Consider the following 17,610-nt stretch of genomic DNA (forward strand, 5'->3'; position numbering starts at 1 on the left):
CCCCTCCACTCACCAAGGAAGGCACTGGGGTGTTGAAATTGTTCGGTCGTGTAGAACTCACTGATTTACAGTTCAGTGCTTAAAAGAACTAGAGATTATCTTGCGGCATTCAATGTGAAGAGGATTAACAAGGTAGATGCTGAACTGCCTCCTTGAATATTCAATGAGGAAGCAGATTCAATAATGGCATTAAAGAGTCTTTTAGATAGGCAGGTAGACAAAAGTGCTGGGGAAACTCAGCGGGTGCAGCAGCATCTGTGGAGCGAAGGAAATAGGCAACGTTTCGAGCCGAAACCCTTCTTCAGATGGATATGCAGGGAATGGAAGTATATGGATCACTTGCAGGCAGCATAAATTAACTTAACATCACATTCGGCGCAGACGTTATGGACCCCACGGCCTGTTGTTAAATGGTTGTAAATATGTTCTATGAGCCAGACCGAGTTGGAGCTGGTGGTCCTGCAGATTCCTTTAGAGGTGAAGATAGGCAGCAACACCAGTGAAGGACACCTTTCTATTCCTCCCTCATAAAATTAATAGATGGGTTTTAAAGGTGGCCTGAATGATGAGGAAAAGTACATTGGCTGCTTTGGGTCAGGAAGATAAAAGGAACTGCAGCAGGGAAAAAAACGAGATTGATCACTTTGGACAACCAACCATTGGGGACTAGGTATCAGTCAGACCAGTGAATATCTATATTGATAGATTGGAAACGGGTCATTAAATCATAGTTGGTGATACGTATTAAAGCAGCTTTGGGCTGTTATGTTCAGTAATATTCTGAACTTATGAAATACATCAAGAGGTTTAGAAGGGAGATATTGTCAATATTGGGATTAGTGTTTGTGGTTGACCAGATCAAATTGTTGTAATGCTATGAAAGTAATGCAAAGAATAGAGCGTGCAGTGTTTGTCAATGAAGTGAAAAGTATTTATTTTGGGGGTGGGAGGGGAGGGGAGGGGAAGGGGGAGAGAAAGACCACAAATATGTGTAGGAAGGAACTGCAGAAGATGGTTTAAATTGAAGATAAACAGAAATTGCTGGAGTAAATGGCCTGTCCCACTTGCGTGTTCCTGGCACGCAAATTACACGACCTCGTCATCGCGTTGAGGCGCACGGGTATCGTGTGGCCGCGCAGGGCCGGTCCCACTGAGAAGCGAGGTGAGGTATGGAGTTGTGCACGGTATCACGCAGCACTCCGAGATTTTGTACCAAACTAAATCTTCGCGCGCCAATGGCCTGTCGCGTAAATGACGGCCAAAGTGGGACAGGCCCAAGACCCTGGCGTGACGCAACGTCTCACCTCCAACAGCAGCAGAAGCAGGCAAACGATCGCCGAACTCAGCCTGGGGCTCACGGCTGATGTGGATTCGGATCCGCCCCCACCTCTACTCCCAGAGCGGGGCCAAGAAAATTGAAGATAGACACAAAATGCTGAAATAACAGCGGGACCAGCAGCATCTCTGGAGAGAAGCAATGGGTGACGTTTCGGGTCAAGACCCTTCTTTCAGACTGAAGAAGAGTTGACACGAAAAGTCACCCATTCCTTCTCTCCAGAGATGCTGCCGGTCCGCTGAGTTATTCCTGCATTTGTGTCCATCTTCAAATGACGTCACGTGCTCCAGACGGCTGTGCGGGCGCATGAAGACTCGCTCGCGGGACCGTCGCGCCTCATGTCTGCTGTTCCTTTATGTCTCCATGATTTTATTGAATGTCGGAGTTGGATCGGGAAGACTAATCCGCTTCTAGTTCTTTACTTTCTTAAACAGTGTGAGAAAGACAATCAGTCAAACCAAATGCAAATCTGTGCAGGACCAGCCAGAGCAGTTTTATTTGAAGCTGGAAAATAAAACAACATCTTCCACTTCACTACAATACATGAATTACATTTATCTCATAAATATGCTTTTTAGATTTTTCACATTAAAACTATTCTCTTTCACGAAGGTGATCCACACAATAAATATTTGTGAACAGTGCAATGAGAAGCGATTAAAATGTACGACAAGTGTAACTTTTTTTCCATTGGCAATGTTGACAAACCAATTCTTCCACTTTGTACCAGTGGCTGGGTTATAGCCTGAGTGAATGTGTAATGAAGGGAACAGGATGCCTGCTTTTATTTCCATAAAAAGTAACAGTACAACATACCTAACTTACAGAGCAAATTAGAAGCTGCTTTTATCCTCTGCGAGGCAACATAAATGCTGTTGATCAAACAAGCTGGGGCATTGTGTAACCACTTTCGTACAGCTGACTTTTTAAATAGCAATGGTGTTACGGCTTTCAAATGTTCCGTTTTGCCTAAGGTGCTCAATCTTTCCAGCAATGGGCATGTCGAAGTCAACATTGTATTTGGCCAATATCTTCATCAGTGGCCGAAGGTCCATCCACCACTGCTCCTTTGGAATCCGATGCCTGAAAACACAGTTGGGGGGAATTGTAAATTCCACTTTGCTCTTCTTGAAGGCTAGACATGGTACTCCAGCCCCAGCCTTCCCTACCTCAGTATTGTAATATACAAAGTATTTGCAGCATGAGGCTGCCTGTCCAAGACATGACCATCCCTTTGACTTATCTGTGGAGGAAGGATCTGCAGATGCTGGTTTAAATCGACGATAGACATAAGAAGCTGGAGTAACTCAGCGGGACAGGCAGCATCCCTGGAAAGGAGGAATGGGTGACGTTTCGGGTCGAGACCCTTCTTCAGACATTCCTTCTTTCCAGAGAGGCTGCCTGTCTCTTTGACTTATCTGCTGTTCTGTGTAAGTGCTCTGCACCACCCACACTCTGTGGTAAGTGGGAGTTGACCTTCAAACACAGTAGCAATTCAGTAAAGGGCCTGTCCCACCTGGGCGTCATTTGCTCGTCATTTACGCGACATCATTTGCACGTCACGACGCACGCGTTGTGATGCGCACATGGCGTGCATTTTTGCGCATGGTGAGGCATGGCGGCGTAGGCAGTGACGTGGGGCGCCCCAGGATTTTGGGATTCACAAAATCTTTGCCCTCCACCAATTCCGGAGCTTCGTACTCAACAACACTTCACCTTCACCAAAAAACCTGCAGCAAATCAAACTGACGACTCCTCACACCTCATAGGCTATGGGCTGAGCATCGATAAATGTGTCTAGAATTTAACTTTCATGGCCCATGTCTGGTATCTACTTGACATTTGGCACAGATTTAGATAAAATATAATATTTAGGAGGAATTAATAACTCGTCAGTGTCAAAAGTTGCACATTAATTAATAAAGCTAATTAGATGGAAAAGGTTAGCACCGTGTAGTGTTCAATGCTCATATTACTCTATGAGCCCAATTCCGTGCTGCGGTCTATTTAAACCATATATTATTATACAATATTTGATGTGAATATGATGAATTATATATAATTCCATTATATAAAAATAATATGAATATAATTGTGAGTGTGTATGTTGAGTGGGACTGCCGCAGAGGTCCCAAGTTTCACCGGCTCTGAACCCGCCTAATTAATGGGTGAGGGCAGATCCTGTGGCTTCCCCCGTTTACTGAACCCCACTGACTGCCAGTGTGCAGAGTGGGGGTCAGGGCCATAGCGGGACAGCAGCTGTGCCTGGCTGGGGGAAGGCTAAGACATCTTCTACTGAGAGGAAAATGCCTAACCCTAACCCTTGCAGAGCCCTGGAGCTGGAGCCGCTTTGGGACTGGCTGCGGGCTCCTTACGTGTGGCCGCTCAACGCATCCACCTCGGCCAGCATGCCCTTCTGGATCATCATGGTGATGATGGTGGGGACTGATCCTAATCCCAACCCTAGCTCTACATTTTTATTTATCATTTTTATTTAACAGCTTACATCATAACTTTACAAAGATAAATGAATTGTAAAACAAAATTATCAGCAAGGTTTGCGTTACCTTTATTCCTTCCAAACCTTGCTATTGTTTTGATATAATTAGGAGGCAGCCATGATCCCAGTGTGCTCGCTGCCTAGCTAACATGAAACAAAGCGCGTGATTGGTCAATTGGTGTCCGACGCAATGTCAAACGTGCATTGATTGGACAATTACTACTCGGAAAATTGTAGGTTTTTCTCATATTTTAAAAATATCTGCAGATTTTGATCTTGACGAGTTTCAGGTATGATTTCTATAATATTTTTACACACTATGTTATAAATGCAGGTAGATACATGATTTGGGTCACAAAATGAAATGAAAAAGCACCTTGGCCCACGGTCTATCAAGGGCAAATGCAAATAGACAATAAATTGTGCCAGTTCTGTAGGGGAATAAATAACGGTATAAAATCAAACCTTTCAGGTATACAATAGGTACATGTATCCACCAAAGGATTCTCCTATTCTTCATTTAACCCCTCTATTCTAACCTGTTTTAATGCAGTCAGATTCCCTGAGGCTGTAAGCTCTTAACATCCCCTCTGAGCTTTGAATGAAATCTCAATGCTATTAGATAGGTTCAGAGTTTGGAAGAAATTTGGTTACTCAAAAGGAAACAAAGTGTGAAGAAGGGTCCTGACCAGGATCGTTACTTTTGTGTAAGCCTGTGTCTACAGTTCCTTGTGTTTGTGTTAGCTATTCAAGAGTTATCTGGTATATGTCTCTCCACTCATCAGTTGTAAAAACCCAACCAATTTCTTCATTTTGACCTTTGTGGGGTTTCCATCAAGTCTTCATTTTCTAGACCATAATTTATTGTCTAGTCCTCTTGTCTTTAATAAAAATCTTAATAATTATCAGTTAACTCCTTTTTAACGTCATGGTGTTGGCTCCACATTTACTGCATGGGAATAATATTGCATTAGATGAGCCATTATCAGCCTTTCTCTGCAATTGGGGGGCACAGATTTTACACAATAATTTGTAACACAAGAACAGTCGTCAATAACAGTGAAACCCCTAACTAAAAATAACACATCTATCCGCACGATGCCTTCACTAAAGTAAAAGGTGTTTCAAAGCATTGGAGAGAAAATATTGCAAAGATCTCGGAGGGTTGCGGGATTGGAAGAGGTGTTCAGAAATATGAAGAGGTGGAGGTACTGAAGGATTTGAAAATAAGGAAGAGAATTTTAAAATTGAATATTTGGCTCTTGGTTTGAATTTGAATACTGATTGCAGAGTTTGGATGTGCTTACGTTTATGTACAGTGGAAGATAGGAAGCTGGATAGTGTACATTGGATTGGTCAAGTGGAGAATGATTACTGAACACCTTACAGTGCCAGAGACGCGGGTTCGATCCTGACTGCGGGTGTTGTCTGTATGGAGTTTGTACGTTCCCCCCGTGACCTGCGTGGGTTTGCTCCGGTTTCCTCCCACACTCCAAAGACGTACAGGTTTGTCGGCTAATTGGTTTGGTATAAATGTACATTGTCCCTAATGTGCGTGTGTGGGATAATAGTGTACAGGATGATCGCTGGTCGGGGCCTACTGGGTGGGCCGAAGGGCCTGTTTCCGCGCTGTATCTAAACTAAACTAAACTAGTCGAGTGGAGAGTGGTGACGAGACACCAGATAACCTGAGACAAGGATGGAATAAATTGGTGGGAAAAAGCTACATGTATAACCTACCAACCTGAAGCTTTTTAGAACTGATGATCATACTTACTTAAAATCAGTTATATCTCTCAGTTCTGATACAGGCTGGAACACCAAGGTACGCCTACGCATTCCCAGTAGGCAAGCAGAATCCTGGGAATTTGCAAACACTCTCCCTGTGGGTTTTTACACAAATATAAAAGTGAATTAAAAAAAACAACCAGATTTTGTTCATAGTTCATTTTTCTAAATGGAGATACACTTGGTGAGGTTACAGCTTTATATTAAAAAAAAGGAAAAACTCTTCAAAAGCAGCCAGGAACGGTGTCCTCTAGTTTAAAAAACTCACCATTCAAAATCAGAATTGTTGACAGTAGACAGAAATTAACATTTATCCAAAGTCAAATCTAAGATCTTTAGATTCTGATTTCCCTTGGACAGCCAAAATATTTGAAGAAAAACATATTCAGATAATAAAATACTTGAACGTACTGAACTCTTCTTCATGGCTTCAGAATGTTACAAACTATGAAGTGTAGTCACTGTTGTAATAAGGGAAATGAGGCTTATGAATTGCACGCAGCGAGCTCCCATAAACATGGTGTGATGAAGACCAAATTATTTGTATAGTAATAGGGAGGTAAATATTAAACAGGTACTGTAAATCCTTGGGTCTAGTTCTATTACATCACTTGCGGTGCTTTAATGTCTCATCTGCAAAGCCTAGAGTTTAATGCTGAAGTTTCTGTGAGGGAAATACACGCAGAACTTTAAATGAAGCTGAAAATGCAACCAGCGGGGCTGCAGCTTTCAATGCTGAAACCATCAACTGGTTCACGTTTGGCAAGGATCACCATTTAACGATTACCAGACTAATGGTCATATTTTGCTTCACACCATTTTCCCATCCCATCATCCCATTGCCCTCCGCCACCCACCATCATCGAGTACTTTGAGAGGCTGGTCATGACACACATTGACTCCAACCTCGTCAACAGCCTTGATCCACTGCAGTTCACCGACTGTCACAACAGGCCCATGGCAAAAGGCTTCTTCCTGGCCCTACACTCATCGGTGGAACTTCTGGACAATAAAGGTACCTACATCAAACTCCTATTTATTGATTATAGTTCTGCCTTGAATACCATAATCCCAACCAAACTCATCTCCAAACTCCTGAACATATCCCTCTGCTATTGAATCCTCACAGACATAACAGTCAATGACATTTGGCACAAAATATCCTCCACAATAATTCTCACCAGTGGTGCCCCATAAAGGATGCATTCTCCCTACACGTTCACGATTGTGCGACTGAACTCTGCACCAACTCCTTTTACAAGTTTGTAGATGACGCCACTGTAATGGGCCAGATCTCGAACAATGAAGGGACAGAGTACAGGAAGGAGAGCACTAAGTAATATGCTGTCAAGATAACAACCTCATCCCCAATGTCATTGAAGGGTCCAGTTATTGATTTCAGGGAACCCGGTGGTATATACTTCTCTGTCGAAATGGAGGTAATTGTGACCATGTTCCCAAGCATATATCCTGGACCATTCACATTGCAGCCGCAGCCGCAGCCAAGAAAATGCCCCAATGCCTCTAGTTCCTCAGAAGACGCAGGAGGTTTGGTATATCCCCAATGACTCTTTCCGACTTCTGAAGATGCACCTTAGAAAGCATACTATCGGAATGCATCGCAGCTTAGTTTGGCAACAGCTCTGCCCAAGACCACAAGAAATTGTAGAGTTGTGCACGCAGCTCCATCCATCACATATACCAGCCTCCCCCTCACCAACAACATCTATTCCATAATGCTACCTCAGGAAGACAGTCAACATAATGATCCCAATCCTTCCCTGTTCTCCCCTCTCCAAGCAGAAAATCCATAAGCTGGAAAGCACGCACCACCAGATGTAGGAACAGTTTCTTCCTTGCTGTTATCAGATTGCTGATCTGTTCTCTCATAATCTAAGTGTGTTTTCCAGACCTCCCAACCCACCCCCTTGCAGCCCTTGCACTTTTTTTTTGTGAAACTGTAAACGCTATCACACTATACTCTGCTTTCTGGTATTTTTCTCTTTGCACTCACTACCTGTTGCACTTGTGGGTGGCTTGATTGTACTCGGCTATAGTTCAACTGGATAGCAGGTAAACTAAATATTTCACTGTATCTTGGTACACATATCAATAATAAACCCCCATATTTTTGTACCAAATATCTATCAATTTTGTTCTTAAATACATTTATCAGCTGATTAGACACAGTTCCCTGAGATAGAAAATCCCAAAGATTCCAAATGCCAAAGACACTTCTGGAAGAACTCAGTAGTTCTGGCAGGAGATGTGGAAACACCAGCATTGTGCTTCCAGCTCCAGATTCTAGAGTCCAGAGTCATTTGTGTCCCAATTCAAAATGCCAACATTTATTTGAGATTATGACCCCTAGTTCTAGATAGGGAAGCTATTCTCATTTGGCCCATACACTCAAACATGCTAATCTTGCCATGTACATTCTCGTCTAAATCATCTGATTGGATGATTGATAATGATTGATAAAGGCAAGCAGGCCAAAAGCCTTCTTTCAATTTCTTCTTCTTGTGTATGGATAAAGGACAAAGCACAGCCTAAAGGACAACTTGTTCTATTTGATCTTATTTGATGCACGCCAGGTGCATTCGTCAAAACAGTGCGTACCACGTGAAGGTTGCAATCTCCCACCCCCTTTCAATCTTATATCTACCTGTGATGCTATACTCAGGTACGTGCGTCTGTTCTCCTACATCCCTCAACTCGCAACACTCGCCGAGGCTCTACCATTCACTATGAAGGTCCCGCACTGGTGCAACTTCCCAAATTGCAATAGCTCAGAATTAAACTCAGTTTGCCAATCCTCAGCCCACTTACCTGCTGTATTTCCTGATAACTATCTTCACTGCCTATGAGACTATGAGACCACATCTCTGGCCCTGCTCTCATCAATCCTTGTGGTTACTTCTTCAAAAAATGAATCAAATTCAGCCGACATGATCTCCCATGCACAAAACATCCGGCCCTATCTTTCCAGACGCGGGTCCATCTTATCCCTCAGAATCTTCTCCAGCAACTTTCCAACCACAGACAACAAAGCTATTTACTGCACAGATAGGACCCTTGAGAACACAAGGCCATTTAGTGCCTCAAACTGTTCTACCACTCAGTACAGCTACTGCATATCCATGAGCAATTTTAGGTTACAAAAATAAAAAAGATTTAAAATGAAGAAGTTAACCGAAGGTTTGAGGAGGTTAGTTGCAAACATGTACCACCTTTGTGCACATGAGATTCACTTCTGGAAGTCTTACACATTAGACATACTGCTCTGTCCCTCCCCCATCTCGACCACAAGGCATTGGAGCAGAATTACCACAATCGGCACATCGAGTTTGGTCCACCATTCGATCATGGCTGATCTATTTTTTCCTCTGAACCCCTTCTCCCCGTAACCTTTGACACCTCTACAAGTCAAGAACCTATCAATCTCCACTTTAAAAATATCCATTGACTTGGCCTCCACAGCCGTCTGAGGCAATGCATTCCACAGATTCACCACCCTCCGACTTAAGAAATTGCTCTTCAACTCCACCACCCTGGTCTAGTGAAATAATCCAATCTAATTCCTAAGATTTCCCAGAATGTCTTGGAAACTTCAGTTAAATCATAAACCCTCACAATTTTTTTCCCATATCCATCCCCAAGTTTAACAAATCTCATTTTATAATTTAACCATTGGCATGAACCTAAGGAGGATTAAGTGGATGAGATTCAAAGGACAAAGGACATTTATTGTCACATACACCAATAGGTGTAGTGAAATTTGAGTTGCCATTGCAGCACACCAATAAAATAAACGCATAAAGAATTTAACATTAACCATAAAAACATCCCCCCACAATGTTTCCCACTGTGAGGGAAGGCAGCAACGTTCAGTCCACTTCCTCTATGTTCATCCGTGGTCTGGGCCTATTGAGGCGTCCGCAGTCGAAACTACGGCGGCCCGATGTTTCAGGCCCTCTGGTCGGAATGATGGAACTCCAGCGTTGGAAGAACACTCTTCAGCAGCTTGGAGTTCCGAAACGGCAGCTTGCTACCGGAGACTGAGGCTTCCAAAGTCCACAGGCCGCACTGGTCGGAGCTCCAACACCGGCGATCTCGGCGAAAGATCCCAAGCTCCGCGGTGTTTAAAGTCAGCGCCTCCGAGGCTGGATGCTCCGCAGACCCAGCAGCTCCACGATGTTGAAGTCGGCAGTCCCAGCACTCCGGAGCTCCACACGGCGACCCGGGTAAGGCATCGCCCGCTCCGCGATGGTACCTCAGTGCTGCGCTGCCGCTGAAGCTGAAGCTCTGGGCGGTCCCGGCAAGAAAGGCCGCGCCAATCCAGGTGGTAGGCCGCGAGGAGGGGGGGCGAAGATGCGGCTCGGAGGAAGGACGCATCCTCGCCCAGGTAGGGACTGGAAAAAACAATCTCCCCCCCCCCCATCCCGCACATAAAAAATACTAAAAGGCCTCCAAAACAAAACTTTTAACAAACTAAAATTGTTTTAAAAGGGTGAAAAACAAACAGCTGCAGGCGAGGCTGCCACACTCTATGGCGCCACCTGTCAGTGAGTGAGGACAGGAGTGAGATTCACACCCTCCCCAAGAGTAGTTTTGTTTGTTTCAAACCTCTACCAGCTTTTTTAGTGCTATTACATTCATTAAGAACCAGTTTCTGGTTCTGGGAAAATAAAATAACCTTTTCAGACAAGTGGTAATCTGATGTTCAATAAATTTGAACAGTTTTGAGCATACTCAATTATCTCAGAATACTGATAAAAGAAGCAAAATGATGCCTGACCAGAATAAATCGAAATTGTGTTAAAGGGTAACAGTGTCCCCAGAAAATTAATGTGTGAATAAGTATTATTCCACCTTCTTGAATGTATTCCAAAAAAAAGCAAGGACTAAAATACTTAAAATAAACCCGCATGTATAATTATCACTAAATACATGTTATCGTGTGTGAAATCATGAGAGGAATAGATCGGACAAATCCCACATAATCACTTGCCCAGAGTAGGTGAATCGAGGACCAGAGGTCATAGGCTTAAGGTAAAGGGGAAAACATTTAATTGGAATCTGAGGGGTACCTTTTCACACAAAGGGTGGTGGCTGTATGGAACATGTTGGCTGTTGTGGGCAAGTTGGACCAAAGGGCCTGGTTCCACATTGATCACTTTATGATTCTATGACAATGACTTACAACAAAACAACATCATACCAACTTATAACATATTAGAATTAGTAGCAGGTTGCTTCAGATATCCTTCAATGGTAACTATGATAGAAACAACATCAATATTGCACCACTAACTTCAAATGGTCGGTATGACTGCTTAAAACACATTTGTTTCAGCATAGAATCAATGCAAGTTAATAATGTTGTCACTAACATAACAATAAACAAAATTCATTACCTTCCGCTATCATTCCACGATGCCAGCGAGGGAAGCAAGGCCAAGACAAAGCAAGGGATAGATTAAAATGACCATTTTGTGTGACATCAACTTTCCAGAAAATAACATATACGTTTCACACAGAAACTATTTGACCAAATACAAAAAAGAAGCCTAACTGAAACTCAGCAGCCTGATGGACCACTGGATAGTTAATGTTAACCCACTTGAGTAGTTTCTGACCATATCCTGAGCTGAATAGGTTTAAAAGAGGTTTCTTTCCAGAGGCGGAGGATCATGCATCCTCTGCCATATCCCGTATCAAATCATCTCTCCTGCTGAACTAAATGGTGCAATTTGAGATTTGCTTACCTTTTCAGTTGCAAAGGGTCATGAGTTTAGTTTTAGTTTAGTTTAGTTTAGAGAAACCGGCCCTTCGGCCCAACGGGTCCGCATCCGACCAGCGATCCCCGCACATTAACACTATCCTACACACACTAGGGACAATTTTACATTTATACCAAGCCAATTAACCTGCAAACCTGTGCGTCTTTGGAGTGTGGGAGGAAACTGACTATCTTGGAGACAACCCACGCAGGGCACGGAGAGAACGTACAAACTCCGTACAGACAGCACCTGTCGTCAGGATTGAACCCAGGTCTCCAGCGCTGCAAGCGCTGTAAGGCAGCAATTCTACCTCTGTGTCACCGTGCTGAGTTAATAGTCAACATCTTTGGGAGGTAGGTTTGATATCCTTCACAGCTCTGCAAGGTGGCTCAAGATTAAATCCCAAAGGATCTTCGCAAAAGGAACCGGTCACTTTCTCCCCATTTCTTCCCACCAAAATACATCTGAAATATCCTTCAATTGCACTCAGAAGCATCATTTGCCTGAAAGCTGATGAATCCCTAGCATCTGATGGTCTGCATCTTAGAGCTTTGAAAGAGGTGGCTATAGAAATTGTGGATGCTTTGCTTATCAACTCCCAACTTTTTAAGATTCTGGGATTGTTCCTGTGCATTGAATGGAGAGAAAATCTGACGCTACATTTTAAAAGGCAGGAGGCCCAGTGGTGGTGGGCGATGTGAGACCAGCGATTCCAGTTCAATTCTGACCTCCGGTGCTGTCAGTGTGGAGTTTGCATGTACTCCTTGTGATCATGTGGGCTTCCTCCCGTATCCTTCCTTCGTTTGGTTTCCTCCCATATCCCTAAAATGTGCGGAGTGTTGGGTTAATCAGCCACTGCAAATTGCTCCTGGTTTGCAGCTGAGTGGGAGAATCAGGAGTGACTTTAAGAGAATGTGGGAAAGAAAATGGGATTAGGGTTGATGAATGCAAAGGGTGCTTGATGGTTGGGATAGACGTTGTGGTCCACAGGGCCTGGTTCCCTGTCCTGACATTAATGACCAAGTCTCTATATAACTAACTATGCTGCAGGTAATTGGGTGTAGAGGACATTTGTGCATTTATTTGATCAATAGATTAACTCTTAAGGGCCTGTCCCACTTGGGCGAATTTTAAGCAGACTGCCGGCGACTGTCACGCTCGCGGCACTCGCCTGACAAACCGGGAACTGGAACAGCGAGTGGCAAGAGCGGAACACACACACACACACACGGTGGGGGCCAGGGAAAGCGGGAGAACGCTGTCTGAAATTCACACGGTGCGAAGCCGAGGTGATACAGACACACACCGCGATGAACAGGAAGGTTAAAACGGCTAGCACAGTGTACGGTAAGTCCTTTATAAGAGCGGGGGGGGAGGAGGGGAGAAGGGTGGAGGGGAGAAGGGGGGGATGAAGGGGGGGGGGGGGGGGGGGGAGAAGGGGGGGGAGAAGGAATGGAGACACTTTTAAGAAGACAGACAACTTTTAATAAGCCAGAGATACACAGCTGTGAAGTTCGGCAGGCATTTAACATTACCGGTCGGTTTTCCTTGATTCTGAAAACTTGTGCTTACGTATTTATTTCTCCAATGAGCCAATGAAAATCCCCAGTCAGCAAAGGAGATTAACTAAAACTACTTCCGACTACCTACAACTACATGGCGACCCCACTACCACTGCACCTACGACTACAGGATTATCGAATTTCTCCATGACGATGTTGAGACATTTGCTGCGACCATACTGAGGCCGCGACTAGTTCCCAGAGTGCGGAACTCCTCGCAACCATGAAGGAGACTCACCAGAGACCACCAGCGAACACGTGGCGCCCATGTGGCGATCATGAGGCGAGCGCAGAGTCTCCTGCACTCGCCTAAAAAGTCGCCTATGTGGGACAGGCCCTTTAATGTTATCCTTCAATAAGATCATACTGTCATAAGAAAACACTATTAAATTCAAACAAAACCACAAATCACTATCTAAATTGAAAACTTATGAATTCCTGATGGTCTTACACTAAGATTGAAAGACAAAGGCAGATCTATCGACTTTTGCCGTACAATGATCATTCGGGGCTCTCCATTATATTATCTTTGCTCCATTTTTGTTACGTTAATTTGACAAGCAGCATATCATAAAGGCAACATTTGGGTCAAAACCAATAAGATCCAAGTTCTTTCTGCATTAGGAATTAGACTAACTAATGCATGTATATTTACCTTTGACTTTATGCTTGCAGAAGCACCACATACTCTGAGCAGTAAGCACCATAAGGCAATTATTGTTCTTGTGTACTGTATGTATTGCTATGGAGTAGGGATTTAGGCAATGATAGATGGAGGCATAGTTCTGCAGGTTGCTTCTGCAATAAACTAATGATAGAGGCCAGGTTTTTGGTTCAGCAACAGGTTAAGAGTGGAAAAATTCCATCCTCTCTAAAGCTGCGATCCACCGCACTTCCTTAACAAAACATAGTCTGCACGGCACGAATTTGAACCCCTTCGGTCTACAGTGTTCATATGCTGAACATGATGCCAGGTCTGCTTGTACATGATCTATATCCCTCTATTCCCTGCACTTCCATGTGCCTATCTAAAAATCTCTGCTTTACATTGAAGATAGACACAAAATGCTGGAGTAAAAAGGCAGCATCTCTGAGAGAAGGAATAGATGGCATTTCGGGTCGAGACCCTTCTTCAGACTGAGAATCAGGGGAGAGGGAATCTGGAGATATGGAAGGGTACAAAGCTTACAACCTAACAGTATGATGTTGATTTCCCTAAGTTCAAGTAACCCTTGCTTTCTCTCTGTCTCCATTCCTCCCCCACCCTAGTTCTCCGACTGGTATCACTGTCCTCCTGATTAATTTTACTGTTTGCATGCCTCGTTGTCACCTTCCCCTTAGCCAACAATGAACCATTCTACATTTCCTTGATCATCGTCTGCTTTAATCTGTTGTTTTCACACCTCACATTCTCTTTGCACCCTTCCGTATCTCCAATTTCCCTCACCACGGCTCTGAGTCTGAAGATGGGCCTCAACCTTAAATGTCACCCATTCCTTCTCTCCAGAGAGGCTGCCTGCCCCTTGTGTTACTCAGTCTGGTGACTTTAGGAATAACCAAGGAATGAACGAGATTTAGAATAAAACAGCGGTGAACAACCTTTTTATGAGGGGATCCAGAGTAACAATCCAGATCACTTCAGACTGCATTTGCGGGAGACATATTTTATTTTAACCACATATGGCTACAAAATTATGCTTTTCATTTTATGTATGATAAGACGAATGCTCAATTAACAAACAATTTGGTTGCCGTTTATATCACTATTGTCAAGTCATGTTGAGTGTTCTCGATACTGTAAAAGAGAAACACCTGCTAGTCCAGGCTTTCATTGCAGACAAATTGAGCTGGAGCCTCCACTACCAACAAATTCAGAGACAGTTTCTTCCCAGCTGTTATCAGGCAACTGAATCATCCTACCACAACCAGAGAGCAGTGCTCAATAACTATCTACCTCTTTGGTGGCCCTTGGACTATCCTTGATCAGACTCTGCTGGCTTTACCTTGCACTAAACGTTATTTACGCTGTAAATAGATCAACTGTGATCATGTATTGTCTTTCTGCTGACTGGTTAGCACGCAACAAACAGCTTTTCACTGCACCTCGGTACACGTGACAATAAACTGAACGGATGTGAAAAGTAGAGATCATAAGAAGAGGACAACCAGTAAACCACATATTTCATTGAGCTTGTCCACCCCCTGAGATTTAAAACCCTCTCCGGTTTTGATTCAAAACCTCTTCTCCTCGGATTCCCAGTATTCAATGTTCTACTGAGATCACCGTCTTGAAGTCATTGCCACAGAGGGCTGCGGAGGGCAAGTCAGTGGAGAATTTTACGGCAGAGATAGACAAATTCTTGATTAGAACGGGTGTCAAGGGTTAAGTCAGCGGAGAAGGCAGGAGAATGTGATTAGGAGGCATAAATGAGCCAGGATTGAATGGCGAAGTGGAACCCATGGGCCGAATGGCCTAATTCTACTCCTGGAACTTGTGAATATACACAATGATTGGGTTCTCTACAGCAGAGAACTCCAAATATTCCACCCTACTGGCCAACTGAGATCGTGCTATCTGGCGTAAATCTGTTACCTCCCCAGCCAGGCAAAACAGCCCTTCCGTCTATACCTGGCAGTCACTAACAATTATGAAAAATCTCAAGACATCAACCTCTCATTCTTCTAAAGTCCAGGGAATATCGACCAGTCATCCTCAATCCCAGTACCCAACGTTGTGAATCCACACTACATCGCAGGTTTAAGAACGTTCAGAAATGTTAATTCTATGTGTCGGAAGGGACTGCAGATAGTGGTTAAACCGAAGATAGATATGGGTCCGGAGGACAGAGGAACAAAACGAGATTGGTCACTTTAGATGACTGACCAGTGGGGACTGTAGGTATCAGTCAGACCAGTGAACTATTTGGTTTCTATTGTGAAATTGGAAATGGGTCATTAAATCGTAGCGTTATTGAAGTCTGAAACGGTTCTGTCTTTAATTTGTAATATTCATAAAGATTCCAGAAAATAAAAGGGTTAAGTTGGGATACGTATTTAAGCAACAAGATTTGGGCTCAGTTATGTTTAAATGTATGCAGAACGTATTAAAGGCATCACGGGGTTTTGAAGGAAGGCTTCATCAATAATGGCATTAGTGTTTGTGGTTGATTGACCGGATCAAATTGTTGGAATGCAAAGAATGGAGGATGCAGTGTTTGTTGATGATTGGGAGTGTTTTATTTTTGGAGGAGGGGGGGTAGAAAAATACCACAAATACATGCAGGAAGGAACTGCAGATACTGCTTAAAATCCAAGATAGACACAAAATGCTGGAGTAACTCAGAGGAACAGGCAGCATCTCTGGAGAGAAGGAATGGATGACGTTACAGGTCGAGACCCTTCTTCTGTCTGAAACATCACCCATTCCTCCTCTCCAGGTATGCTGCCTGTCCCGCTGAGTTACTCCAGCATTTTGTGTCGAACTAATGTTAATTTTATATTCCTTTCCATGGTTCCTACCTCACACACTGAGTATTTCAAGTGTTTCTTTTTTAATTTCAAGAATATTCAGGGCGGCACTGTGGCAGAACCAACAATTCTCCTACAAACCTGTACGTCTTTGGAGTGTGGGAGGAAACCAAAGATCTTGGAGAAAACCCACGGGGAGAACGTACAAACTCCGTACATACAGCACCCGTAGTCAGGATCGAACCCGGGTCCCCGGCGCTGCATTCGTTGTAAGGCGGCAACAATACCACTGCGCCACCGTGACTGCCCTGAGTTATAGGGAGAGTTTGGCCTCTGTAAAATTCTGTTAATGTACAGGGAGTGGATGGGAAAATGGGATAACATAGAACTAGTGTGGACAGGTGATTGATGGTCAGCATAGACTCGGTGGGTCTGTTTCCATGCTGTATCCCTAAATGAACTAATATCTTCAGGGCCAATCTGAAAATGGGAATTAGGATTGCTAAACTCAATCATAAACGGCGGATTGAGGAGCATTTCCATAACAACTCTGACCCCAGGCGCATGTGGCAAGGAATCAAATCCCTTGCCGATTACCAGAAAGTTAACACCCCTCCCCCAGACAACGCCACCCTCCCTGACGAGCTAAACCACTTTTATGCTCGCTTTGACCGGGACAACAAAACCCCAGCCATTAAAGTTGCTCCACCCCCGAATGAACAACCTCTCAGCCTCTCCACCTCTGCTGTACAAGATGCACTGAGCAAGGTGAATGAGCGCAAAGCTGCCGGCCCCGATGGCATCACTGGCCGGGTGCTTAGGGCATGTGCTGGACAACTATCCCCAGTCCTCGCCGACATTTTCAATCTCTCACTGGCCCAGGGTGTTGTCCCCACTTGCCTGAAGACATCAACCATCGTGCCAGTGCCCAAACAGTCAGCTACAGGGAGTCTCAACGATTTCCGCCCAGTGGCATTCACCCCTGTCATTGCAAAGTGCTTTGAGCGGCTGATCTTGGCTCACCTCAAAGCAAGCCTCCCCCCCACACTGGACCCCCATCAGTTTGCCTACCGGACCAACAGGTCTACAGAGGACGCCATATCGGCGGCCCTACACTCTGCCCTGACCCACCTGGACTACAACAACTCCTACATCAGGTTGCTGTTCATTGAT

At 44.2% G+C, this 17,610-nt stretch overlaps 1 protein-coding gene across 2 annotated transcripts in view; it reads right to left on the reverse strand.

Annotated features, from left to right (window-relative positions):
* Nucleotides 1–1,804: 1,804 nt before the first annotated feature.
* The window catches only part of pfkpb (phosphofructokinase, platelet b), a 126,188-nt gene continuing 110,382 nt past the window's right edge, over nucleotides 1,805–17,610 (reverse strand). For both annotated transcript variants that reach the window (XM_055665340.1, XM_055665345.1), the window contains 2 exons: nucleotides 5,614–5,719; nucleotides 1,805–2,419 (listed from right to left, as the gene is read on the reverse strand). In XM_055665340.1, coding sequence (XP_055521315.1) covers nucleotides 2,263–2,419; nucleotides 5,614–5,719 — 263 coding nt within the window. In that variant the 3' untranslated portion in view covers nucleotides 1,805–2,262. The remainder of the gene's footprint in view (nucleotides 2,420–5,613; nucleotides 5,720–17,610) is intronic.

This window comes from Leucoraja erinacea, chromosome 2 (assembly GCF_028641065.1).
Source record: "Leucoraja erinacea ecotype New England chromosome 2, Leri_hhj_1, whole genome shotgun sequence".
Taxonomy (NCBI): Eukaryota; Metazoa; Chordata; class Chondrichthyes; order Rajiformes; family Rajidae; genus Leucoraja; species Leucoraja erinaceus.